Source organism: Sarcophilus harrisii, chromosome 3 (assembly GCF_902635505.1).
Source record: "Sarcophilus harrisii chromosome 3, mSarHar1.11, whole genome shotgun sequence".
In the NCBI taxonomy this organism is placed as follows: Eukaryota; Metazoa; Chordata; class Mammalia; order Dasyuromorphia; family Dasyuridae; genus Sarcophilus; species Sarcophilus harrisii.
The window spans coordinates 15,056,271-15,083,152 of record NC_045428.1 but is presented as its reverse complement, the minus strand read 5'-3'; the positions used below and the strand labels follow the sequence as shown (position 1 = coordinate 15,083,152).

The 26,882-nt window shown below is 38.5% G+C and overlaps 1 protein-coding gene across 1 annotated transcript in view; it reads right to left on the bottom strand.

The window, feature by feature from the left end:
- The window catches only part of KCNAB1 (potassium voltage-gated channel subfamily A member regulatory beta subunit 1), a 315,195-nt gene that overhangs the window by 11,478 nt on the left and 276,835 nt on the right, over positions 1–26,882 (bottom strand). The window contains exons 9-12 of the mRNA XM_003766209.2: positions 18,071–18,156; positions 14,040–14,160; positions 12,223–12,317; positions 4,500–4,620 (exon numbers count right to left, since the gene is read on the bottom strand). Coding sequence (XP_003766257.1) covers positions 4,500–4,620; positions 12,223–12,317; positions 14,040–14,160; positions 18,071–18,156 — 423 coding nt within the window. The remainder of the gene's footprint in view (positions 1–4,499; positions 4,621–12,222; positions 12,318–14,039; positions 14,161–18,070; positions 18,157–26,882) is intronic.

Sequence of the window (26,882 nt, the reverse complement as noted above, 5' to 3'; positions counted from 1 at the left end):
GAAGATAGAATAACTATATTGTTATAAATTTTGTGTTTATTTTTATGTGTGTATGTTTTTCCCAAGAGAATAGAAATTCTTTAAGGCAGGAATTATTTTTCTTTTAACTATGTATATCCATAACTTGGCACAACCATGGTCATATAGTAAATGCTTAGTAAATGTTTATTGACTGAATGAATAAAGCTACAGGTCTAGGTACAGAGTAATGACAAGTTCTATGGTGGAATAGAAGGAACATTGAACTTAAAATCAGAAGACTTCATCAAAAGACAATAAACATTTACTAAGTGCCTACTATGTGCCAGACATCATGCTAAAATGCTAGGAATACAAATCAGAAAAGAAAGGTAGTTCCTGTTCTGAAGGAGCTTACACTCTAATTGAGGAAGACAATTTACAAAAGGCAATTGGAAAGGAGGGAGGGAGAATATCAAAAGTCAGGGGTAGGGGAGTGATGGTATGATGTTTATGAAGTGGAAACTAAGCAGAGAAGCTGGAAATGAAGAACTGGCTGGAATATTCTGAGCCTTCCCGAAAGGGAGATTATAGGAGTCCTTTAGTCAGAGGGGAGAGGCAACTGAGGGTACTGAGAAAATGCTGAGTATCAAAGAATAAGAAATCTCCTTGATGATGAGATGAGAACTCCTTGATGATGCTGAGCTTATTCTATGGACAGCAGAATGTTGGTGGAGATGGGACAGAGTAGCTGATGGGAAATAACCCGAGTTTAAATCTTTGCTCGGATGTGTATGAGGTCACTCCCTAGAAAACTCCTTTCCCGTCTGTGAATCCCATTTGCCTCATCTGTAGAAAGAAGGGGTTCAGCCAAATAGTCTCAGGTCCCTTCTATCTGTAAATTCCTTTGATTTCTCTCTATTTTCATGGATGTTCTAGAGCAGAGGTTCTTTTGTATCATTAACCACTTTTATAGACTGGGAATACTTAGAACTCTTCTCAGAGGTTTACATTTTAATCATACTGGGGAAAATGCTAAATTATGATTTGAAGTTGGTAAAAATAAAGATAAATATTTTCCCCACTTCCAGGTTCGTGGACCTTTAGAATTCTATGTTGGACCCCAAATTAAGAACGCCTGTTCTCTTAGAGAACACTGATTCCAAAAAACCATTTAATCTGCCCTGCAGTGGGAGAGCGGACTCCTTCTTTGTTGTTCTGCCAATGGATGGATCTGTTCTGCAGATTTACCTAAATCTGTGGGTAACTGCACCTGCAGACAATTTGGAATAATTATTAATGGAATGTCACCACAGAAGTCAGCGAGGATGCAGACTGTCAAGTAAACAGCCCCAGAAGGTGCTTGTCACATCTCACGGCTCCCAGAAACCAGCTGTAGGTAGCAGGGTTCCGGGGACACGGATGTTTACTTAAATGGCTCATTTCCTTCTGAAGTTGTGGTTTATCTCTGGGTCAAAGGCAATATGACCCAGTTAATATTCCTCTTAATGCCTTCATAGACTTGTGATGGAAACTTGTTTATGAAGGATGAAAAGAAATTGGAAGGATGAAAAACTGTATGTTTGCTCTATGCTTCTGGGGAGGAGGTAGAGAACAGAAGTGTTATAAAAAGAGAAGGTTATGGATATGAAGAGTGCATTTATCCATAAAAACTATAGGGTAATGTCTAAGTCAATATCAATAGATACCTCCCTTCTCTTGGCATAAAAAGCTTTCCCATACTTTGAAATTCAACTTAAAGGATCCTAGGTCACAGTCAACTCAATGACTGGCTTAAGTGGATGTTTTTCCACCTTCCCTTTACTGACTCTACCAGATCGAGAACTTGCCACAGAAACTTTATGTGAATAGAAGAATAGGAATGTAGGTTGGTAATTATCGATATTCTCCATTTTTTAATGAAGGCATTAAGATGATCTAAGATTTTGGTATTAATAAGGACAATTAAATTCTCCAAACACTGCAGAAAAGATCAGTCAGCTATCTAGAGAGATATTAGAAAAATCCTTTCTCAACTTCTCTCTCCTGAACTTTATTCATCATCTTTTTTGAGTGTGCTAAAGAGCCCCAATAGATAAGCACACTATAATATGCTATTCCAGAACTGAAGAGAAGAACGTCTTAAATATAGTTTCTTTCTTTATGCAAAAAGAAACTACAGATAACAAGTTCCTAGTTTCTTGTATAAACTTTTGTTCTTTGTATGTTGGTATGTTTGTTTATTGCTAAGTCACAATAATAAAGAAAATTATTATAAAGCAATAACAGCATACCACAGAATGTAGAATGTTAGAACTAGGAGACAACTGAGACAAAAACCAATCTTTTGATTTTACAGATGGGTAAACTGAAAGTCTTTTCTCTGTCTCCAAATGTTAAAAATGGTCTCACCAGTTCTGGAATATGTAGTGTGAACTACATGTGCCTGTCTAACTTTCAGGATCCTTTACCAAATTATCCCATAAGTTTGCCATAGAAGAGTCCATCCAACATTCTGGATACCTTTTCCAGTTTCTCCTAACATTACAAAAATGCTCTGGGAAATACTCTGGTTGTTCACTTATCATCCTTGGCCCTTGCCATGTGGTTGGGCTATTTTTTCTTCCCATCCCAGAATTCTTTGATAATGACTTTCATAGCTCTTCTTCTTCAGAGTTCCTTATCAGTTATATAGTGAAGTTTACTCACATCCACCCTGTACTTTTCCATTGTCCTCTATATGATACTTATATAGTTTTTCAGATCTTTCTGCCATATATTGATTCTAGTAAAGTGTTCATATTGAAGAGTTGGACTTTTATGTCCATGTTGTCTACTTGACAATTCTGTATCTATTCCATTGACAACTCTATATCTATTCCGTATATATACATACAGTTGGACAAGATCTATAGGGTATCTGCCCAGAAGCATAGTGAAATCTGTACAACTAACATTTTTCGTCCACTTGATTTTTCTTGTGTAGATGGATAGGACCAAACTCTTTTGATATAGTCCAAATCTCTTCCAGGAGTTTCATCAACATCTTAACGCTTGATGCAATCAATACAATGTCTTGTGGAAAGGAGAGCATCAGAAGGACTCCATCCTTCTCATCATTCAGCCTAAACTCAGAGATGTGTTTTCTCCATCTCAGTGGTGAATCCTTTGGCTAACATGCATCTCCCTGTTATATTCCTTGCCATTATTTATTACCAAAGGGTTATTAAACAGGGTTATTTGATTTATTATAAGGAATCCTGAATAATCTTGATGTGTAGTTGGGAAGTGTCTTGAATATCTTGAAGTGAAGAGCTTGGTGTTTTGTTTTACCTAATAATATATATACATATATATATATATTATTTGGTAATCAATGATTAATACAATGGGATCTACAAGTTACAATGTTCTCTACATCTTTCATGTGAATGACAAAAGATGTTATCCATTGCTGAATCTGGCTTTCAAAAGTTTACTTGTTTCTTACATCAATGCTGTATTTACCTATAGATAACTCTCTTTTTTTTATTTAATAGCCTTTTATTTACAGAATATATGCATGGGTAACTTTACAGCATTAACAATTGCCAAACTTCTTGTTCCAATTTTTCACCTCTTACTCCCCACCCCCTCCCCCAGATGGCAGGATGACCAGTAGATGTTAAGTACATTAAAATATAAATTAGATACACAATAAGTATACATGACCAAACCATTATTTTGCTGTACTAAAAGAATCAGACTCTGAAATATTGTACAATTAGTTGTGAAGGAAATCAAAAATGCATGTGGGCATAAATATAGGGATTGGGAATTCAATGTAATGGTTTTTAGTCATCTCCCAGAGTTCTTTCTTATAGATAACTCTCATAAGATATTGTCAAATTAGAGGGGATGTATATAGGTTAGTGTTTTATTTTGGCTACTTCCAGTGGGCATTACTAAGAATTCCCCCCATACTTTTGGTATCTTCATATCCAAATAACTCAAATAATAGTCCATCAGTGCCCTCACAATTGTATCCCCTTTGGGACAGATTTCTCTCTTTTTTGTGTGCTTCATACAATTGACTAGTTTATTCTTTGTAATGTCATTTTTCAATTGGGCCCTCTTTAAACGAGAGTGAGAATACATGAGAAGGGATGGATTGGACCAGAAAGGCCAGTTGTCACCCAAGATTTTACCATTTCTTTTCTAGTGATACATCTGTGCGTGTACCTGATCATGTGTATCATGTGTATTATTGCTTAATGTAAGCTCCTTGAGGTAGGAAATAATTTTTTTTTCTCTCCCCAGAGGCTTAGGCTACTTGATACTTAATGAGACCATGTTGAATGAATGAATAAGGAATAAGGAAGGAAACATCTGGGAAAGGAAAAAATGCTTTGGATTTCTGGAAATTCACTTGAAAGAATATTATTTGGTGTCTGCAGTCAGTCTCACAACAAACAGCTCAATAAATAAGGGATTAAAAAAGATGTACAGGAAAAGGAAAAAGCCTGGCAAAGCCTGCCTTCTCCCAGACTACTGGCTCTTACCCACTGCTAGCTGAGGTAGGGTGCAACCCAGGCGTTCTGCAATCGGAGAAAGGTCCTTTAGTTTGGTTTGCTGTTTTCTTCCTTCTTCACTTATAATTTTTTCCTTCAGCCACTGATAGCACTGGGGGCAAAAAAGAGTAAAAGTTAATATCATCTAAATATCTGGTGTGAACGATTGATCAGATTGTTGTCTCGTGGGTTTGGTGAAAGAATTCATACACTCAGTCTCCAAGTTAAGGAACAGAGATTTATCTCACTGATTGACAGCAGCTGATTTTAAGGGACTTTAGTAAAGAGTCAGAATCAAGGAATTAATTGTGACACCAATTAAAGTGGGTTAAAGTTCCAAGGGAATCTAGCAAAGAAGCAGAAGCAAGAAGAAATTATGCTGCTTGATTGTGGGCTAAAGTTCCAAAGGAGTTTAGCAGAGAGTCAGAACCAAGATCACTTTATAGGAAAACGAAACAAAGATTAGGTGGCTATGATGGCTCACTGGCTCATGGGGATGACTCTGGGTGGTTGATGGATAGTATAGATTAGAAAAGCTTTGAGTGTCATTCCAGCAACAGGCTGAACTTGCTCTCCCAAGGCATTCTAGGTAAATACAGAGAGCTTCTTTATGGAGTTGGCCACAAGGAGATGAATTCTTTGGTCATCACACGAGAAGACATGATTCCCTTATCCTGAGAACCTCCTCTGCTTCCAGAGTGAAGGTGGAAAAGGAGGCAGAGGAGGCTAAAACACTAACCAAACGTGAACTCAAAGCCACATTTGGCAGAATTGACAATCTAATGGGAGGGAATCTGAGACTGGACTAAGTCCTGTGCTTTGTAACAAGGAGGAAGGCCTGTCTCCTAACTGACTGTGATCCCCAAATCTCAAAATGATCATTAAAACCATTTTCAACCTGCTGATTTTAGAGAATTTTCCTTATCTTAAAGCTCAAGCCAGATTATTTTGAGGTTTTTGACATGCTTAGCTCTATAGAGTAGAAGAATGAATACATATGAACAAAATCTAATTGTTAAGATGTCGTAAATAAAAATGTATGCAGTCTTATCTTCCCAAAGTTGTAACAAATTAATTCCACCTTATCCCAAGTTATCAGGAGGAGAAAATACTCGTTAAGGCATGAGAAGGGACTGGATACTGCGTTCTGCTCTCCCTTACCAAAGCAGGGTCCCTTTGAGGAGCAGCCCCAGGAGTGCACCGGCTTTGAAGTCCCAGACGGAGACTACAATCCTGGTGCTTCCTTGAGCGTTAGGCCCAGCGTGCACCGGGTTAATGACTCAGTTAACCTTCAGTTTCCTTATCTGCCAAATTGGGGGATCAAACCCGAGGATCTCTAAGGGTCTTTCCAGTTCTAAGTTTGCAGTCCTTTCAGGTAGAAGCTTTTTATGTTCTCTTACTTTCTTTCCCAAGGGTTCCCTTTGACTAAGACAGGTAATGACGGCGTCTTTCACCCAGGGTGAGAACTAGCTCTAGCTAAGCTAGAAGAAGAGTTAGAATATGTAACTCTTTCCCCTTTTGGTGAAAATGTTAGCACCCATCCCCCTGTACAAGGCCCAAGTGACTCCAGCCTCTGGAGAAAGCATTCACCAAGTTATAGCTACCACTGACCTTTCCTTTCCCCGAGGAAATAAACGGATGCGATGTTCAGCTGTGGCCAGATCCCAGACACTCCACCCACACTATTTTAATGGATTACAGCTTTTCATAATGTTTTTCATAATCACATAAAACCTCCCCAAGGACAGTCGCAAAGGAACAGCGTAGCTACGCTGTGGTTTGGTCTGCGTGAGACTGTGCACATGTACGTGTGCACGGAGCCCAGGGGTAAATTTTGCTGATAGGGAATATTTTCAGGAAGAGAAAGATTGCCAGTTCTGTCACCTTTTCCAATCTCAAAGGCTTATGGGCAGGCTCTCATCTGAGACAGTCAGCAGGGTTTTGAGCAGAGTCTATGGGAAAGACCTATTCCCCCTCCCCCCAGTTAGAATAATAATTATACAATTATTTATAATCATAATTTGCCAGCCAAGCCCTAAAGCTCTTCAGGGGTTACATTTGATGCCAGTAATTTCAGGGGGTGCAACCATCAGTGGCGAAGACTGGATCTCCAGCCTTCCCAGAAACGCTACTGGCTGCAGGAGTGTGTTCCCTATGGCTCATTTTTGTCCTCAATATGAAATCCAGTATTGGTCCAAATTAGGTGGAAACTTCCTGCTGACATTTTCCAGAGACCCAGATCTCCAAATGGGACATAAAGGCAAATCATCAAAGGCAGAAACCCAGAAATGTTAGAAGAAAGGATCTGAATTTCATTCCAAGGTACACTTGGCCACACTGATAGAGCCATGAGTTCACTGATACGTGATACATATCAGTCTCTCTATACTTGTGTACTTTGTTTTAGTTCTTTTAACATTATAGGGACACCATTGGGACATATCAGATATTTCTCGAGCTCATTCATTCATTGAACCATCAATGAATGAATGAATAGATGGATGGATAGAAAAGCATCTACTGTTTCTCACCATGAACCAGACCACATAGTAAGTGCTAGAGCCTCCATTATAAATAAATAAGACAATTTTTGTCCTTAAAGAGTTCATATGCTGGTAGGGGAAGACAGAATGTATTAGAGAATGGTGTCTAAGGAAGCCAGAGGAAATGGTGATTGACGTCATAGTGTGACCTTTCCCTTTTCAGGAATAGTCTCACAGATGATCAGGGCTTCTTAAAGGTTTTCCACTCAGCATCCCTTTTTGCCTGAGAAATTTGAATGTGACCCTGCACATTATATATAGATATATAATATATAACATAATAATATAATAATAATATATATACAATGGACGTACAAATCAAACATTGGTTGATAATAAATCACAACTTAATGACCCCCCAAAGTCAGTTACGAGACGCTATCTGCGTTTGAGAATGGCAACCTAAGAGACTGGGGAGTAGATTACTGGTTTCAGAGCTAGAGGCTGAGGAGGGGTGGATACACACTGGGTAAGTGTTCAGGCGGGTGGTGCCATTCTTCATGGGCCCTGCTTTTCAGCACGTTCTTGCCTCTTCAGTGCCCTTTGGGTGACTCTCGACTCGCATTCTTCGGTGGGAGGCCGTGACTCACACCCGACATCCTCAGAAGAATGTTGTTGACCAAAAATAGAAGTCTTTGTTTCAGAGAAATGTTTAAGGTCATGACAAGGGCTGGGTAAATTGCCATAACTGCAGAGTCATATGCCCCCTGGCACATGCCGGTGAGAATAACGTACAAGCCTCTGGAGAGCATCCTTGAAGACTTGAGAAGGGAACAAGAAGATTTCTCCATAGGATATTTATTCTATAATAGGTCACACAATTGGTGGAGAGGGATGGAAAAGGCACTTGATTGACAGACCAAGATGCTTCCTTAAAGGCTTCCTTCTAACCAAGTCTCTTTTATGATTTTATTATCATTTTGTGCAGATTTTTCTGAAATAGACTTTTGCACTCCTAATTCCTCTCCTCTCCTCCAGGATCCTCTAGGTATCCTAAGTTCCTGTTCTCTAGAGAAATACCTTAAACTCAACATGTCCAAAATGGAACGCATTGTCTTCCCTTTACCTCCAATTGTCCCTTCTCCCCTATCAAGAATACCACCATCCTCCTCACCTCACGACCTCCTCGACTCCCCATATCCAATCAGTTGCCAAGTTCTGTCAATTCTCCCTTCAAAACATATTATATATAATATATTATTATTATTATGACTGATGGCGAGATCTTTCAGATGCCCTTATTTATGGATGACATTCTGTCTCTGTCCCTTTCTGTCTCTCTCGGTCTGTCTGTCTCTCTTTTTCCCTATCTCTCTCTGTCTGTCTCTCTCCCTCTCTCTCCATAGGCTATCAACCTTTACCTGTGAGTACTTTGACCAACGTAATGTAATTTTTTTGATTGCTGAAACCTTTCAAGATACCTTGGGGTTCACAGGTTAGACTCCTCTATCTGTAGTCATCCTGACTATATCTGGCCGCTGGACCCAGATGATTCTGGGAGGAGAGTGAGCCTGGTGACTCCATTGGTGCAATTGGCCACAGTGGTTTGTTGGCCGGCCTCCACTCCATTTATTTGAGTGACTGCTGTCTAATTTTTATCCCTCCTCACTTTCCCCTTCCCTCTCAGAGGGGCTTCATGTTTTAATTTTGCCTCATGTTCCTGATTGAGTTGTCGGTCCCGAGCTGTGGCTGTGTGCTGAACACTCGAGTCAATCATCTATGTAGCCTAGACATTTCCCTGGTGCACTGAAGGGCCCTCCACAAACCTGTTTTCGGATCATCTGCGTGTTTTTAGCTAAGAAGTTTCACTTGTGTTTATTGCCGAGGAAGCTTCAGTGGTCATTAAGTCTACTTTATAAAAGGATCATGGAAAGTGATTCTCAAGGGGCTTTTGGACTCAGCCAACAAAGATGTGTGTGTGTGTGTGTGTGATATTGTGGTAGCAGTGGCCAGGGTCTTTCCAACTGCTGAACAATTTATTTCTGTCAGGGTTTGAGGTCCACAAATCACCCCAAACAGTGACTATCCTTTAACCTCACTCCCTGCCCCCACAAAAGTGGGTCTGTCATGGGAACCAGGAGACAAAAGTTCTCATTTCATCTTCACTCCTGAACGTCTCTACCTTGATCTGTTGTTTACCCCTCTATGACTCAGTTTCTCTATCTCTAATAACCTTTGCCCCTCCTTATCTCCCAAGGATATTTTAAAGACAGAATTGAAGGTACTGTTGGCTCTTTTTGCTCTCAAGGACACTGATTCTTGTGCTTTTCATTTAAATTCCTAACTTGTTCTTAGTTTATTCAGGGATAGGGAGCAGAGACTTGACTTAGGATTTCATTGGTATAGGGGATTTCTTCTTCTCTTCAAGTTCTTTTTATAGAGTTTTTATAGAGTTAAATTACTTGCCCAGGGTCACACAATCTATATCGGAGAGTCAGTTTTAGGTTCAGGCTTCTCATTAAGATGTGCTTTGGTTAACCATATTTTAAAGATATTCCTTGGTTTTTGGCCACATTTTAAATGAATACCGTGATTCTTCATGCCATTACATATTGTTTCAAGGCAAGAAAATACTTTTTGAACAATTAAAATGAAGAAAAAGGAAGGTCCCAGATCATCACCATAATTCACAAGATGTGCTTAACTCATAGGTTAAATGACTTGCCTAAGATCATACAGACAATATATCAGGAAGATGAGTCTTCCTGACTGCAAGTCCAGTACGCTATCCGCTTTACATTCTAGCTAGCTACCTATAGTAGGTGCTTAATGAATGATTTTTCCCTTCCTTTGGCTTCTACACTGCTGATGAATATTGAACTTGTTCTCCACTAAAAACTTTAGGCCTTATTCAAGTAAATTACTTTTTAGCCATGTTTCCCTTTTGAAATTTTTGAATCTAAGTGCAAGTCTTTATATTTCTAATTTTAAAATTACATCTTATTCAATTTAGTCCCATGTTTGGCCCACTAAGATCTTTTCAAATTCTATTTCTTTTTTTATTATAGCTTTTTATTTACAAGATATATGCATGGGTAATTTTTCAGCATTGACTCAAATTCTATTTCTGATACCTACCAGCTACCTTTCCCTTCTAGCATATCATCTAGCAAATTGAACACGATAGTTCATGCAAGTCATGGATAAAGCCACTAAATGGAGCAGAACCAAGTACTGCTTCACCCTCAGAAAAATCTTCCCAAATTATTATTGCTAATATTTGTGATAAGCTAATTCTACAGTGTCACATATATCTAATTTTACTGTTTCCAAGACCATATATCTTGATCTTTTCCACAAAAATAGCCTGAATGATTTGCTCAAATGCTTCTCCAAAAATCTAGATAAACTCTAAAACAGTATTCTTGATGTTGAATTTCCTTGATAGTTTGGTAAAACCTAAGGATGGCTTCTCAGAGAATAATCTTTTTAAATTCATGAAATGAAATTCATATAACTATAAAGGAGACCAATTATCTCCATCCATCATCCTTCCTTCCTTCCTTCCTTCCCTCCTTCCCTCCCTCCCTCCTTCCTTCCTTCCTTCCTTCCTTCCCTCCTTCCTTCCTTCCTTCCTTCCCTCCTTCCTTTCTTCCTTCCCTCCCTCCCTTCCTTCCTTCCTTCCTTCCTTCCTTTCTTCCTTCCCTCCCTCCCTTCCTTCCTTCCTTCCTTCCTTCCTTCCTTCCTTCCTTCCTTCCTTCCTTCCTTCCTTCCTTCCTTCCTTCCTTCCTTTCTATATCAGATGTTATTAGAACATTTGTAACTGAGTTCAAAGTCGCCAGGTAGAAAACCCTTATCTAAAGCATCCTTTGGATGTACCAGTTGAGTAACTTTCCTGAAAAAGGAAGTCATGTTAATCTGGGTTAACGTGTTCTTTTTACTGTATCTTTGGGGCCTCAGCTTTCTTTGCTGGGTGTTTACAAGTCATAAGATATCTTAGAATTTTTCCAGAAATGCCTGTTTTGTCAAGAAAATTGTCTGCCAGGAGAGGAAATGACAAACCACTCCAGTATCTTTCCCAAGAAAACCCAAATAGGGTCACAGAGTTGAACAAAAACTTACATGCTTTTCATATTATAAGTATAAAAAGATGTCACTGTGATCCTAATGTGGAAATACATCAAACTCAACAGAGAAACAATTGTAGGGTTATGGGTAGGACTTAAAGGGAGGCTAATATTAGGGAGAAAATAGTTGGAAGCAAAGTAAACTTCCTGATCGTGAAAGAAGATTAAAAGGAAAAACAAAATAAAACAAAGAACTAGAACCTAAATAGGAATGCCGATCAATCAGAGAATGATTCCACACATGGTAGTAAATAAATATAATGAGTAAGAAATGACAAAAGAGAAGATTTTGGAGAATCTTGGAGGATATCAATTGATACAAAGTGATGTGAGCTTAGCCATCAAAACTATATATATATATATATATATATATATATAATAACAGCACACTATAAGGACACCAATTCTGAAAGATATTAAGAACTCTAATCTTAAAGCAGTAGCTAACCATAGTTCCAAAGGACCATGATAAAATCTGTTACTGAGGAACAGGTTATGGGTGCAAGGTCTACAAGCATACAGTGGTCATCAAAAACATTTCTGTCTAGCCCACTAGAATTCTTCTTTGACATAATGTGACCTGGTTCTTTTTCCTATTGCTAAAAAAAAATACCAAATCTATACTTAATTGAGATTATCCTACTTGCACAAAATGTAGAAAAACTAAAACAATTATAATGCAAATAATTACTGCTTTCAAAAAATTGCCTTGAATATCACAACACTGTAGGAGTCTAAATGGCTTTTGTGTTGGGGATATGGTTGGTATAGTCTACGTTTTGAATAGGGATGGATCAAGTGTTCTTTAAGGCCCACTTGGACTTAAGGACTAGGTTTCTGTTGTAACTTGAGCTCTGAGTTGGGGTAATTATCATAGAAATAGTCCACAGGGCTGGAGGAAGCTTCTCTAGAAACTTCCCTCCTTACCTATCACCAGAAAAGTGATGAATTCTGGGATATGAGAGAAGAGAACAAATGTCCAGCAGTTTTAGAAGCTAGCATGTCACTTGTCTACCTGCAAAGCTAATGTCAGCTACCATTTGATTCTTCCTCCCCTTAGGCCACTGAAAGAGAAGTTTCCTTCATAAAAGTCATAGGAAATACCTTGAGGGATGCTCTGGAGCTTTCAGGCACACCGTTGCCATATTTTCCTGAGATGATCCCACAGGCGAGGGGAGACCAGGTCATTGCTCCAACCCCTAGAGGAAAAATAAATGCAAATGGAGCTTACATAAATAAAAGTGTGGACCTTTAAATGGGATATTTTTAAAGCAAAAACCTTATATGATATTTAATTTTCATTATGGCAAATCTCTCTAACACAAACAGATAATTTTCATTAAAATGACCAGACTTAGATCAAAGACCACCTCCTACATAAAGCCCTTTGATGTTCCCTCCAACTTCTAATACTTTCTCCCATAATTATTTATTTAGATTTTCTGGGTAAAATCTAGGTAAAAGAGGAGATTCTTTATCTCAATTGCTACTTAACCTTAATCACAAAATGGGCTGTTGCCTTGGTCAAACTGATATCTGTTGAAGCTTAAAAAGCCCAAGGTTCCTCATGGCATCCAGGGCCATCTCCAGTCGTCCTGATCTGTGTCTGACCACTGGACCCAGATAGCTCTGGAGAGGAAAGTGAGGCAAGTGACCTTGCACAGCCCTCCTTCACTTTAATCTAATTCACTTGCAAGTCATGGAATCACCTCATTGATGTCCTGGTCTTCTTTGAGAACAAACAACAGCTATGGATTTTAACATAGAGAATAAGGTTCTTGAGATGAATTTATCTCTTTATAGAGATTTTGTACACTTTTTACAAAATGCTTAAAAATCTATTAGCTTGAATCTGTTGGCTCATTGAATCTTATATGATTCTCAAATGCAAAAATGGTTACATTTTCCCATTTTTATTGATTGCAATCAATGAATTAGCAAGTATTTAGGAAGACCTACTATGTGCCAGGCGCTGTTCTAGGGGCTGGAAAACTCAAGTTAAAAAAAAAGGCCATCAAGCTTATATTCTATTAGGAGCTAATATTGTTTTGTGGGAGAGTTCGTGCTTAGGAAAATTTCTATCTTCTACTCAGTTGATCATTTGTGAAACTCTCTCAATTAATCAATCAATTAGCATTTGTTGAATAATTCGTATGTGTCAGATACTTTATTGTATACAGGAAAACAAAGGCAAAAATGAAAATCCCTGTCCTCAGGAAACTTATATCCTATTGAGGAAGATATCAGGCACAATTTTAAATACAAAAGAAACTCATACTAATTTTGCAAGGAACTCCCAGAAGCTGGAAGGATCATGGAAGTGTCCATGTATGAGTTGTCTTTGACATTAGTGTTGAAGGAACTGAGGGATATGAATGAAACCTAGAGACTGTTAAGGAGGAAATAGTAAGGTACCAAATCTACAGATATGGCTTCTTCCAGTTTTTCTAATATAAAAATATAAAAATTCATGGTTTTTTGGGCCCTGTGAAAAAATCTTCAACTCATGTAAAAACTTATATAGATATAGATAGATATCTATCTATATAAGTTGGATGTTGGATCCAATCATGTTCTAATTTATAATAAACACAAACTTTAGCCTGTTGTCTGATAACTTAGAGTGAGTTCACTCACTAATTTGGGAAACATTTATGAAATATCTCCTGCATGCAAGGAATTGTGTTCAGAGTTATTAATAAGATGATTACTTTCAACACAAATGTCTTGTTTGGGACAAGATTTTGCCTTACTTTATCCCTGTGAAACTCCTTGACTCAGGTGGATTTTGTGACCTGCATTCTTAATGAAGAATAATTACGAAAGTATTTTTGCAATCCTCTTTTATGTACATAGAGTATCCACACTATAGACTTTCTCTTGGCTGAGAGAGAATGAATAAACTCCATTCTATACATTACCTATCTTGTGATATAGTTCCGGTAATTGTACTTCCACCTTCTCTCTTTGGAAAAGATGATACTCGGCTTGTTCACATACTGGTGGAATCATGTTAAACTGTCTTGCTACAGAATAGGCTTCCTGTGAAAAAAAAGAAGAAGAAAAAGAAGAAACGAGAATTGTAACCTATTTTCATGTTAAAGCAGGATAGACTGCCTGATGATGGACAAGGGATTTGACTCCTTTGGGCTTCAGGTGAAATGAAGAGATTGAATTACTTTAGGGGGTATTTAACCTCGGGTATTTGGACTTATAAAATTTTATTGATGCCTGTATTTTTTTGTCCAACTTCCTTATCTTGTGTTTTAAGAAACTGAGGGTTAGGGGAGGGAAAGACATTTCAAGTGACTTTCTCCGTGTTACTCAGGGAGCAAGGATCGGAAGGCAGGATTTGAGTCAGTCCTTTTGTCATGTACCATACTTCTGAAAGTCTAAAGTTCAGTTTAGGAAAATCCAAAGAAGGGGGTCTCCTTGACAAATGTAGTAACTGCATATGGATGGAGAGTCAAGGGAGGCTCCCATAATCCATAATAAAAGGACAATGTGGCAAATTAAAAAAAAAAATTAATGGTACTGGAAGAGGACACAACCTCATCTTCAACCATGATCTTGACATAATAAACACCACCTAGTTCAGTTGTTTTACCTTCCAGTCATCTTTGGGTCTAATTGGGTCCAACCTTGTCTGAGATATGTGCTTGTACTTGATCTATCCATAGTTAAGATTACAGGATAAGAGTGTATTTAATACTCCTTCCCACAGAGACGATGAAGAGAGAGTAGAGGGAATAGAGTCATTTTTAACCTTCATCTCTGGATATTATTTTCATAACGGAGAGAGATTGTTTCAGGACAGAAAGGATTAACAAAGGGAAATTCTTTATTTGAGAGATTTCATTGAATGACATCTTTCAGAGAGAACAAAGTGACTTTTCTTGAGAGAAATGAGTTTGAATTTTATCTTGAGATGAAACATGTGAAGAGAATGCTTGAGAAGAGGTTTTGAGCGCCATACTGACAAAGCTGGATGGGAGGATCATGCTTGCAGACCATGGTTAGAGGTAACTGTAGCCATGAATTAATTTTCTTACTCAAGTGTATTGTGGAACTATTTAGATACATTTTTGTGTTTGTTAAATTGATGGATTAAATAGCCAATAATATTAATAATAGGTTAAATATTCAATAATATCAATAAGTGATAACTAATAATAACGATGGATCAAATATCCAATAATATTAGTGATAGATTAGATAAACAATAATAGTGATAGATTAAGTAGCCAATATTAATATCCAATAATGTTAGTAACAGATGAAATAGCCAATAATATTAATGATAGGTTAAATATCCAATTATATCAATATCTAACAATAGCTAATAATAATGATGGATCAAATAGCAATAATATTAGTGATAGATTAAATAACCAATAATATTGATAGACTAAATAGACTAAATAGCCAGTATTAATAGCCAACAATGTTAAAGTTAAATTAAATAGCGAATAATATTGTCAATAATAGCAGAAATATTGATAGATCAAATTGCCATTAATATGAATGATGTTAATTTAAGCCTCTATGTGTATTTCTGAGAATTTGTGAGATTTTGTTTAATATCTATTTATATGGAAATTTAAACTTGCCAATAATTGGCCCCAAACTTCAAGGGTATTTGCCCAGGATAGGAGTGTTAACGTTAAACATCTGGCTGGAAGAAGACATCATGCTGAGGGAAGAAGGACTATAGCTTAGCGTTGGATCTTAAAGGCACCTAGTCTAAAGTCCTCATTCTACAGAGAAGTGACAGATCCATGGAGGTGAAAAAACTTGACTGAGGTCATTGAAACATGTCATAAATAGCAGAAGCTGGACTCTGGCGTTAGCTCCAGGATTCTTTCCAATGTGTGTTTTAGCTGGACCCGGCATGCCAGGCCATAAGCAAGGAAAAGGCACATGAATTGAACAGAAAAAAGCCTTAGGGGCAGCTTGCTGGTGCAGTGGTGGAGCACTATCCCTGAAGTCAGGAGGTCTTGGGTTCAAATTTGACCTCAGACACTTAACACTTACTAGCTGTGTGACCCTGGGCAAGTCACTTAACCCCAATTGCCTCAAAAAAAAAGAAAACCTTTGGGGGTAATTCTTGTATAAAAGGATTCAGAAATTTAGAGTCTCCAGGACTCCATCTAAGTTATAATGGAGTCTGAGAAACATTCAATAGAACTTCTCATTTGCTTCCCACAACTGGACCTCTCCTCCAGCATGCTCACTGACTTAGATGATGATGAACCCTGCACGAGGGGGCCAAGTACAGAGGCCCTGCCTTTGAGTCACACAGACTGGGGCTAGCTACACCTCTGACTCATCTGGGCTTGGATCCTGGGGAGGTCCCTGAGCCTCTCATTTCCCAGGAAATTCCGTAGGACTGTGAGCTACAGAAGAGAAGGCTATCTCTGTTATTAGTGGAGGGAATGTCCCCACATGGAGTATCTGACATTAAGAAAATCACAATGTGTATGTATGAATAGGTACATTGGGCATGTAGGTGAATACATATGAGTGTGTGTGAGAGAGAGAGAGACAGAGAGAAAGAGAGACAGAGACAGAAAGAGACAGAGAGTCAGAAACAGAACAAACTGAGAGTGACAGAAACAAATACAGAGAGACAGAAAGACAGAGATACACATAGGAAAGAGAAAGAAAGAGAGACAGAAAGAGAGAGAACTGAGAGCTACAGAGAGACAGAACGACAGAGAGATAGACAGAGATACACACAGGAAAGAGAGATAGAAAGAGACACAGAAATAGAAAGAGACACAGAGATGGAGACAGAAACTTTAGAGAGACAGAGACAGTCAGAGTCAGAGAGACAGAGACATAGAGAGAAAGAAAGAGTTTGATGGAGCTTCTGGATGAACAAACTTTTGAAAAAAAAATACTGTAGCAGCAGCACCATATATTCTATACTTAGGGCAAGGGATCTTTTTAGATCTGGTCAGAAAAAGCCATTTCCATTCTCCAAATCATGAGCAAGGTGGATCTCCTGTCAAGTCTATATTCCCTGTTTGATTGAACAAAGACCCTAGATGTGTTGTCACAGTAATCGAGATCAGATAGACAACACTTAAGACTTCTCCTAAAATTGTAAGATTCATCCTTTTTTCGGCGACACAATTGGGGTTAAGTCACATAGCTGGCGAGTCTTTAAGTATCTGAGGCTGGATTTGATCCTCCTGATGCCAGGGCTGGTGCTCTTTCCACTGCGCCATCTCCTTGCCCCAAACACAGTTCTTTCTTTCAGGGATAACAAACACATCACTGGCTAAAAATGACCGTTTTTTCTCTCCCATACAATGATATTCTTAAGTAACATTGTTATTTCATACCATTTATGCTTATTTTTAAAAAACTCATATAACCCCATAACATAAACCTGGTGAACCCTGATATTCCCATTAACTTTCTAGTAACAAAGATCAATCATCCTTGGGTATGGTTCTTGTTATCAGCATTTGGCCATGACAGACTGACGAGGCTTCCCATATGCTGGGATCTCTTTTATATTTTGTTCTCTGTAATAAGATTAGCTTTAAGAAAAGAAAAGAACCTTCCCCTGGTGCTGAATCATGAAGGAATGAACTGCTTGAGGTGTTGCCATTTTCACCTTTTAAACTTGATTTTGATGGCAATGTATAAAAATGGACAGAACGCTGGTCTTGGTTTCAGAAAGACCCAAGTCCTTTGACGCTCATTGGTTAATTAAAGTGAATCAGTCTTTGAACCTCTATGTGCTTCAGGCAATGACCCATCCACTTACTATGTCAGATAGAATGGAGTTTCCTGCGATGGCAGAGGGAATTCCCACACTAGGAGGGTTTCCACATAGATAGAAGACACAAATCATTTAGATTTCAGTAGATGATTTGTATAGAATAATAGATTTTTAAAAAAGAAACTTGATGCGCTTTCAAAGAAGAAGTCAAATTACCATAATCTCCATAGCACTCCACCTGGAGGTACCCCAGTACATGGCCATTCCTTGGTTTATCACATGGGTCATCGCTCGGACAATTTCTGCAAAAGATCAAACACATGTACACACCATGTGATCTAATTCTTCCCAAACAAAGTGTCAGAGTTACCAAAGCTGCTTTTTCTTTCATCCCCACTAATGTAATAAAACTGTAGTCTCTGAGATCACTTCCTGCTCTAAATCGGAGATCCTGGAATAATAAAAAAGTTTAATAAAATAACATTGATTGATGGCTTGAAGACAATCTAATATAAAGCAATTATTGGGAGGTACACAGGAGGAGAGTATTTAGAGATGGAAGACGAAGAAACAGAAGCTCACATTTGCCAAGACTAGATGATGGTGCTAATACTACATCTCATTTATATGTCAACGAACTCTGCTTAACTTTCAAAGCACCTCCAGCAGGAAGGAGACAAGTCCTGGAGCCCTCTGGGGCCCCTGCTGTTGCTCTCATCTAAAATGACTATTTATTCTGAATGTACTTACCCATGTATGGTAAATTAGTTCTCCCCAGTAGAAAGGAAACTTCTAAAGAATAGGAATTGTTTCATTTTTTGCTTTTATATCCCCAACTCTTACCAATGGCACACAGATTGTGGCCCAATACATGTTGTTGAACTGAATTGAATTGAATGCGTGATTTTATAGAGTTATAATATACTTTCTTTACACTAGTGTGGATATTATTTGTCCATTTTTACACAGATGAAAACTGCCCTCCAGAGAGATTACGTCACAGTCCATAGTCACACGCCAGAGTAAAGTTTGGAGCAGGAACTCGCCTCCAGACTTGGGGCATAGAACAATTTATCAGTTATCCAGAGTCAAGAGGCAGAATTAGGTCTTCTGACTCCAAATCCAGAGTTCTCTCCTTATCTCTGTTTCTTGAGATCCCTTTCATCTCTCAAATCCCTTGCTTTTGTGATCCCATATATGCTAAACAACTTTATTCTACTGGTGACTCTGGCGATGAAGAGACGATCTACAAAGAAGCTTCAGCCTTGTGGTCAAAGGGCCTGGGTCCCAATTCTGGCTTTGCCACTCAATACCCATTTTCTCTCCAGACCTTGAGCTCTTCATCTATACCAATGGTTCTCAAACTTTTGTTTTCAGTATCTTTATCCTATTAAAACTTATTGAGGATCTCTCCAAATCGTTTTTGTTTATCTGGGTTATATTTATAGACATTTATCATATTGGAAATAAAAACTACTTTTGAATTTGTAGACCCTCTTAAAGGGTTTCAGAGATCCCTAGGATTCTCTAGACCATACTTTGAGAACCACTGATCTATACAATAGAAGACTTGGATGTAAGATCTTTTCCTCCTGGAGGCCGAGAGCCTTCTTCAGTAAGAATTACAAATTCCCTTTTCATCTCCTCCTCCTTGATGCAAGTTTAGTGAAGATTACTCAACACACGTGTACATAGTTTAGGCAAAAACCTTCCACAATCCCTGGCTATATCATTAAAAAGGAGAAAATGAAATTAGTACCAGGCATTCTAGGGAGGAAAGAATTTAGGATCACTATTCAGCAATTATTGACGCATGATTCAGTCACGGGGCAATTTCTGTATAGTTAAGCATTGTGTGAAGTGTTTAAAAGATGCAAATGGTTGTTAGTTGAAATTTTTCAGTGCTCTTAAATCCAGGTAATAACTTTATTTTTTATTTTGACTCCTCTTCAGATTTCAAAGTGAATATTATATGCCCACGATTCAGCATCTTTTAAATCATCTACACTTCTGCAAATGCAGAATCAAGGCAGGTTATGTTTGTGTTAAATTACAAAATTTGGCAAATCGATACAGTACTCTTTAATATAATGCAATTAGATTTACATTGGGAGCTCTAGCACTGTAATGATAGTTTTCATTACAAAAATATCACCTAAGTACCGATTTAGAATGCCATAATTTTTCAAAATCAGCTACTTTTGTACAGATAAAAGGCTTGCATTTGGATTTCAAGTAATATGCTTTCTTTCTTTCTGAAGAAAGTTATACGACATGAAAACTAGTTGGGCCATCTTGCTAGAAAAGGTACCTCTGTTTCATTCTGGAGTTGATTCAAAAACAAACTGGACCTGGACTTGGCCAAGTAGAGTCTCACGAGTGCTATAAAATTCAACCTTATGGAAATTCAGCGTGCCAGTTTCTGGAGAAAGGATCCATTTGAAAGGTCCTTAAATCTTCAAATCTCAGAAACTTGCTATTGCATGGTATTTTCATGTCCTGTTCATTCCAGTTGATCCCATAAGTTATTTCACAGTCTACAGTCACATCCCAGAGTAAAGGTTGGAACAGGGACTCACCTCCAGACCTGGGGCAATTTGGTCAAAGTTATCCAGTTGGATATAGCAGAGGCAAGACTCAAAATTAGGTCTCCTGACTCCAGATCCAGAGCTCTCTACCTATCTCTGTTCGTGGGGTCCCTTCTAGCTCTGAAATCCATTGATTCTGTGATCCCACATATGTTTAACAATTTCATTCTACACTCTTTTTTTTTTCCCTGAGGCAATTGGGTGACTTGCCCAGGATCACCCAGCCAGGAAGTGTTTAGCCATACTGTGACTATTGAATATGCTGGCTATTCAGTGACTGGGACTCAATGAGATTTTTCTAAATGGTAGACAGTGGAGTGGAACAAGCTCCCGTCTCCATCCCGCTCTGCAGGGCATGTCAGGTGCTACTCTGGTTTTCTCCAACTAAGCTTTGCTCTAAAACTTCCTAGTAATTGATTTCACTGGGAATTGTCGGATGGACGTGGTCTAGGTTTGCCGGGGCCTGCTGATTCCATGCTTCCCAAGTAGGAAAATGAACTCACTTCCTAAAATTCTTTTGCTGAGCTCAGCACAGACAAGCGGCCATATGGGATGGGCTCCTGCTGGCCTGGAGGCCTTGGGGAATCTCATTTCTAATTTGGTTACAAGTCACAAACCGGGCTGGAATTTTGTCTTAAAGTAGGTCAAACAAACATCACGCTCCCATGATGTCAGGGCACTCGGGGACTGTCAAGGACTGGAAATTCAATCAATCAGCAGACACTGAGGTTCTAAATAGATGGTTAGTGAAGGAAATCTAACTGGTTACACACCAACTAGGTATATGGTAAGAGACAATTTAGATGGAGTCAAGAGGACTGGGATTCAAATTTTGCCTCTGACTGTGTAACCATAAACAAGTCCATAGGATCTTAGGTCCAGAGATCGAAGGGACCTTGAAGGCTCATCTAGTCTAACGCTTCCTTCATCTTACAGATGACGAACTGAGACCAAGCAAGTCCAGCAAATTACCCAAGATTACATGGATTATAAATGTCAAAGGCAGCATTTGAGTCTCATTGTATAGAAAGGAAACTGAGATTTATTGAGGTACTGTCCATGATCAGTCAGGATTTGAACTCATGACTCTTTTTTTTTGTTTTTTTGTTTTTTTATTATTTTTTTTTAAAAAATAGCTTTTTATTTAGAAGTTATATGCATGGGTAATTTTATAGCATTGACAATTGTGAAACTTTTTGTTCCATTTTTTCCCCTCCTTCCCCCAGATGGCAGGTTGACCAATACATGTTAAATATGTTAAAGTATAAATTAAATACAAAACAAGTATACATTGAACTCATGACTCTTGATGTCAGAGTCACCACTTTGCCCCATACCGTGTCATCCTTTCTTAGTAGCCTTTTTCTTTCTGAGATGCTACACAACAATGGAAGCATCACATTTAAAAGTCTCTTTTCCTAATGATTGTTCATATATCATCGGAGATGAATTCCTATAGGGAGAAGCTTTTTATAACAGGAATGAAACACAGGAAGTGAATGCTAGACAATGAGCCAGGAGGTCAAAAGCAGGGACAGTAGAAAAAACATTGGAGATTTGGACTCAGATACTGCCTTTGAGCCTTAACTACCTGTGTGATCTATACTTACCTATCCCGAGCCTCAGTTTCCATATTTGTAAAGTGAGTGAGGTAGACTAAATGGCCTCTGAGGACCCTTTAGCTCTTGATGTTGTGAAGATCAAAAGAGATACTATATAAAGTGTTTTCTAAACCTTAAAGGTCTCTAATAACATTAGCTATTAACAGAGTGGGGATTACTTTCCTGGTGTGGGTTGGACTAGGAGACAGCTGGAGTCCCTTTCAATCCTGTGAATAGGGTCTCCTTTGAACATCTCATAGCAGATTTCCTGGTATTATTTTGCCATGGTACATGTCAAGGATTTTCTATATGCTTTAATCATTGAGACCACAAGAGGGTAGCATTGCAAAAAGAAAAAAAAATCACTTTCCTAGCTCCCACTCAATATCACTTAAAAATTAGATTCAGATTCTAGAACTGCAGGATTGAAAAGGTCCTAAAAGTTTTATTTATTTCGTCCTTTCCTTTGTCTTAAAAGAAGAAAAAGAACATACTGCATTCAGATTATAGAGATGAGAATATAGAGGGGTTTCCCAAAAATTTGAAGAGAAGATGGGCCTTTGTTTCCCCATCTGTAAGAGGAGGGAGTTGGACCATGATCATTTAAGGGCCCTCTAAGTTCTGGGGGATCTTTAAATCGTCAAATCCCAAAGTTTAAAGGATATTAATTATTCTCTTCAATGCTTGTTTTTGTTTTTTGAGAAACTAATCTCCACTAGATTTTAAAACTTCCATCTGTCCTAAATCCTTTAAGCCTCTGAACAAATTACAAAGGGATCACGTGAAAGAGGTAGTGTGCCCAAATGGAGAGAGTCCTGGACCTAGAATCAGGAAGATGAGTTTGAATCAGACACTTATTAGTTGTACGACCCTTTGGCAATAGCAATAACAGCAACAACAAAACAACAACTATTAGTGTTTATGTGGTGTTTTAAAGTTTACAAACATTTATCTGATTTGATCAAATCATGAAATCTTTCCTAACCTCAGCTTTCTCATCTGTATAATGGGAATAAGGGTAGCAACACTACCATTGGCTTGTAAGGACCCCCTTGCCTTTGGTTGTGTGTGCCTTTTATCTACAAGTACTTTGCATTTACTTCTTAAATAGCTTATGAATTTGGAGGGCAAGACATATACTAATTATTTATAATGTCTGTATCTATGTACATAAATTTATATATATATATATATGACTTAAATGTGTACAGATTTTATCCCTCAATATAATGTTAGCTTCTTGATGAAAGAGAATATTTGATTTTTTTTTTCATCTCCCACTCTTGTCAGAAAGTAGATGCTAATACGTGTTGCTATATTTCTTGCTTGCTTGATAATGTATATCATAAACCTCATAAGGCTCGACTGGCTTTTTTTTTTTTTTTACTATTATCTTTATTTTATGGGTCTTCAGGGAGATTGAGAGGTAGCTCAGACCACAGGAAGGTCCCCTGGTATGGATGGCCTTGGAAGAGCCTTTGAATATTTATTAAAGATAGAAGGTCTTCCTCCTTTTCCCATGGCTCCTTCCAATTCTGTTTTCATGAAGACAGGAAAAATAATAATTTTCACTTTATTCTTCCAATGGGCTACTTGGCAATCATTTCTCTTCACCTGCTATTCCCCAGAGGAGACAGGAGTCTAGTTTCATAGGATTTCAAAATTTAAGCTAGAAAGGACCCTGGAAGTTATTCAATCCAAAGCTTTCATTTTCTCTGAGTCCCAGAGAAGGCTTGAATTTCTCCAAGTCCCACAGGAAGCCTTGAGAGCAGTGTATAAGTTTGGGCTTTTCTTGGCAGAGACACTGCAGTTTGCCATTTCCTTCTCCAGCTCATTTTACAAATGAGAAAACTGAGGTAAACAGGAGGAAATGAGGCTGGTTTTGGACTCAGGAAGAAGGGTCTGATTCCAGGCCCAATGCTTTATCCACCTAGTCACCCCTAAAATATAATTAATTATCCTAAACAAAGAGAGGGATTAAGGGATCAAGTCTCACATCTGACAAGTCTGGTATGACTCTGAGTTAGTCATGGTAATTTCCCATTGTTCCCAAGAAAGTCTCTGAAAACTTTCATGTTATTAGGAGCTCAAGAAATCCCGCAATGCACCAGTGGGGAGAGAGCACAGGTGGTGAGTCACCAGATGTCCCCGACCAGGCGGACTGAGCCAAGACTGTTCCATTGATTTGTTGGTTTATGCTTGGGAAGGAGGTTGGGGCTTCAGTGGAGTGGAAAGAACCTTGAATTTTGAAATCGGGGGCCATATATCTGAATTGTAGCTTTAGAATACACTGCCATAGTGACTCTGAAAAAATTAATTAAATCCTCTGGCTCTTGATTTCTTCCTCCACAAAATGAGAGTAGTTTGCTCTTAGATTTTGAGCTCGAAAGGCTCTAAGAGCCCATTATCCTAGAGGTATCAGACTGCCACAAAAGGCCGCAACAATCCCAAGTGTTTCCCGAACTAAATTAAAGAGTAATTGGGAAATATTGAACAAAATAAGTCAAAATGCAGCAGAAGACAGATGTTATCTTGAAGTTTTCTAAGTCAATCCACCTCTATTAGAATTTGACAGTATGGTTCCAGGCCACCCCTCTCATTTTACATGGGAGGAAATTGAAGAGCAGAGAAGGGAAGGTTGTGGTCCCCCTGAGAGCTGAATGTAGGCTATTGTCTTGTCACCACCCAGCCTACCTCACCAGTGGGCCACGAGGGAGGTACCGTTACATTTGACCTAATTGGGAATTACTTGGTGTTTTACTCAAAACCCAATCAAAACAATGCATGAATAGGATGTGGCAGAGGTCCCTTCAAGCTCCAGACTCTTTGGCTCCCTGTTTACCAGGGGAGACACTTTTTGCCTTTAGAAGAGCCAGGACTGCTTTATAGGCAATCATTATCACCTGAAATTCAATGAGTAGGAGAGAAATTTCTCAAAAGGGGGGCACAGAATCATAGAATCCCTAAATCAGAGAATCAGAGAATAGCAGAGAGAAAAACCCCACAAAACCTCAGAATCACAAAATTAAAAAAAATCACAGAACCTCAAATTTGGAATGAATCTCCGTACTTGAAAAGAAAGATCCCACAACAATGTCCCCAACAAGTTATAGAAACCTCTCCTTCTGAGGCTCTTTTCCACAGCTTTTACTTGGCAGGATGGGACTCAATAATTTGACCGACAACTTCTTTCAAGGTCACTCAAGTATCACATTTGGTGGTTTTGAAAAATGACTCTAGCCCGTGAACCCCATGTAAAGTGCTTCTAACTTCCACCAGCCAGATTGAACTGGCTTTTAGAAAAGGTTATTTACTATGTATACATATATTGAATTTAACATATATGTTTTTAATATGTTTAACATATATTGGATTATTTGCCATCTAGAGGAGGGGGTGGGGAGAAGGAGGGGAAAATTTGGAACACAAGGTTTGTTTGCAAGGGTGAATGTTGAAAAATTATCCATGCATGTGCTTTGAAAATAAAAGGGCGAATTTGAAAATATTTCAGCGAAATAAAAAAAAAACAGTAAAATTAAAAAAAAAGAAAAGTGTATTTACTAAGATGCTATAGGACATCCTATAGCATGTCACAAAAACATTCTTCCTAAAAGTGTTTGCCACACACTCCCTTTGGACACACAAGGTCCCTGGGGAGAGTGAATTCAGCTTTAGAAATCACATGCAGTCAAAGGGTAACCTATGGCTCCTAGGCAATGGAAATTATGTTTTCCCTTTAGGGAGTCCCAATGAAATTACCATGTGTTTAAAGCACCCAAGAATTTTTAAAAAGAACGACAGTGGAGATTTTTGTAATAGGATAATAATTCTCAGCTGGTCTCGGAAGACTGGTGAGCTTATCCATCTGAGAAGCTGCTTTTCCTCATTGCCTGCCCTTGATCTGGCCTTCAGCCACTGCTATACTTCCAGTGAAGGGAAAGCCATGGATTCTGACCTGTCAGAGTTTATGAGGTCACCCTCTGGTCAAGATGCTGAGGAAGACTGAATCAGAATGACTGTCTTCAACCAACAAGAACACATTTCCTGGATGATATCATTGCTCTCATTCAATCTGGACTGAATTTTCACCTTTACTTGATTGGTTGTAGAGTGGAGTCTAGGAAGTGTGGATGTCTATGTCTTTGATAGATTAATTGATTCTCTAACTCAAAGAGGCATCCTTCCCTGATAAAAGTAGCAGGGTGCACAGAATCTTATTAATTGTATTTATTAGCATTGAAGGCTGTGGGGCACCCATCTTACAGAGTCTCTATGTGTACTTTTATATCTCTAGAGAAGTGCCACCCATTATCTCCCAATGTGGATACCTGCCATTGTTGGAAAGTTTTTTCTTATTAAGCCTAAACCTGAGTCTTTAAAACTTTCTCTAATTTACTCCTGGTTGTGCATAATCCATGGGATAGTCCTTCCAACATTTGTAGACAGTCCCTCTCTCCCTGGATTCCCTCCTCTCCATTTTCAGCCTGTCTAGGTTTTCTCTTCTCCAGGCTAATTATCCTGACTCCTTTAAAATATGTATTTAGTGCATCTTTTCCAATGCAGATATTGCATAATATTGAGGTCCTTCATCTTCCTGATCACTCTCCTCTGAACCTTTTCTATTTCAATATTCTTCCTAAAATTTGCTACTCAGAACAGAACACAACTCAGGCCACATACAGCGGGACTATTGATTTACTTGTGCTGAACCCCAGGACTCATCAGTGAAGAACAATTTTTTGTTTTAGTTCAAACTTTCCTAGCTGCCCTGTCACATTGTTGACTTCTACGAAGCTTGTAGTCCACTGAAATACTGAGATTCGGTTCAGATTTCCTGGC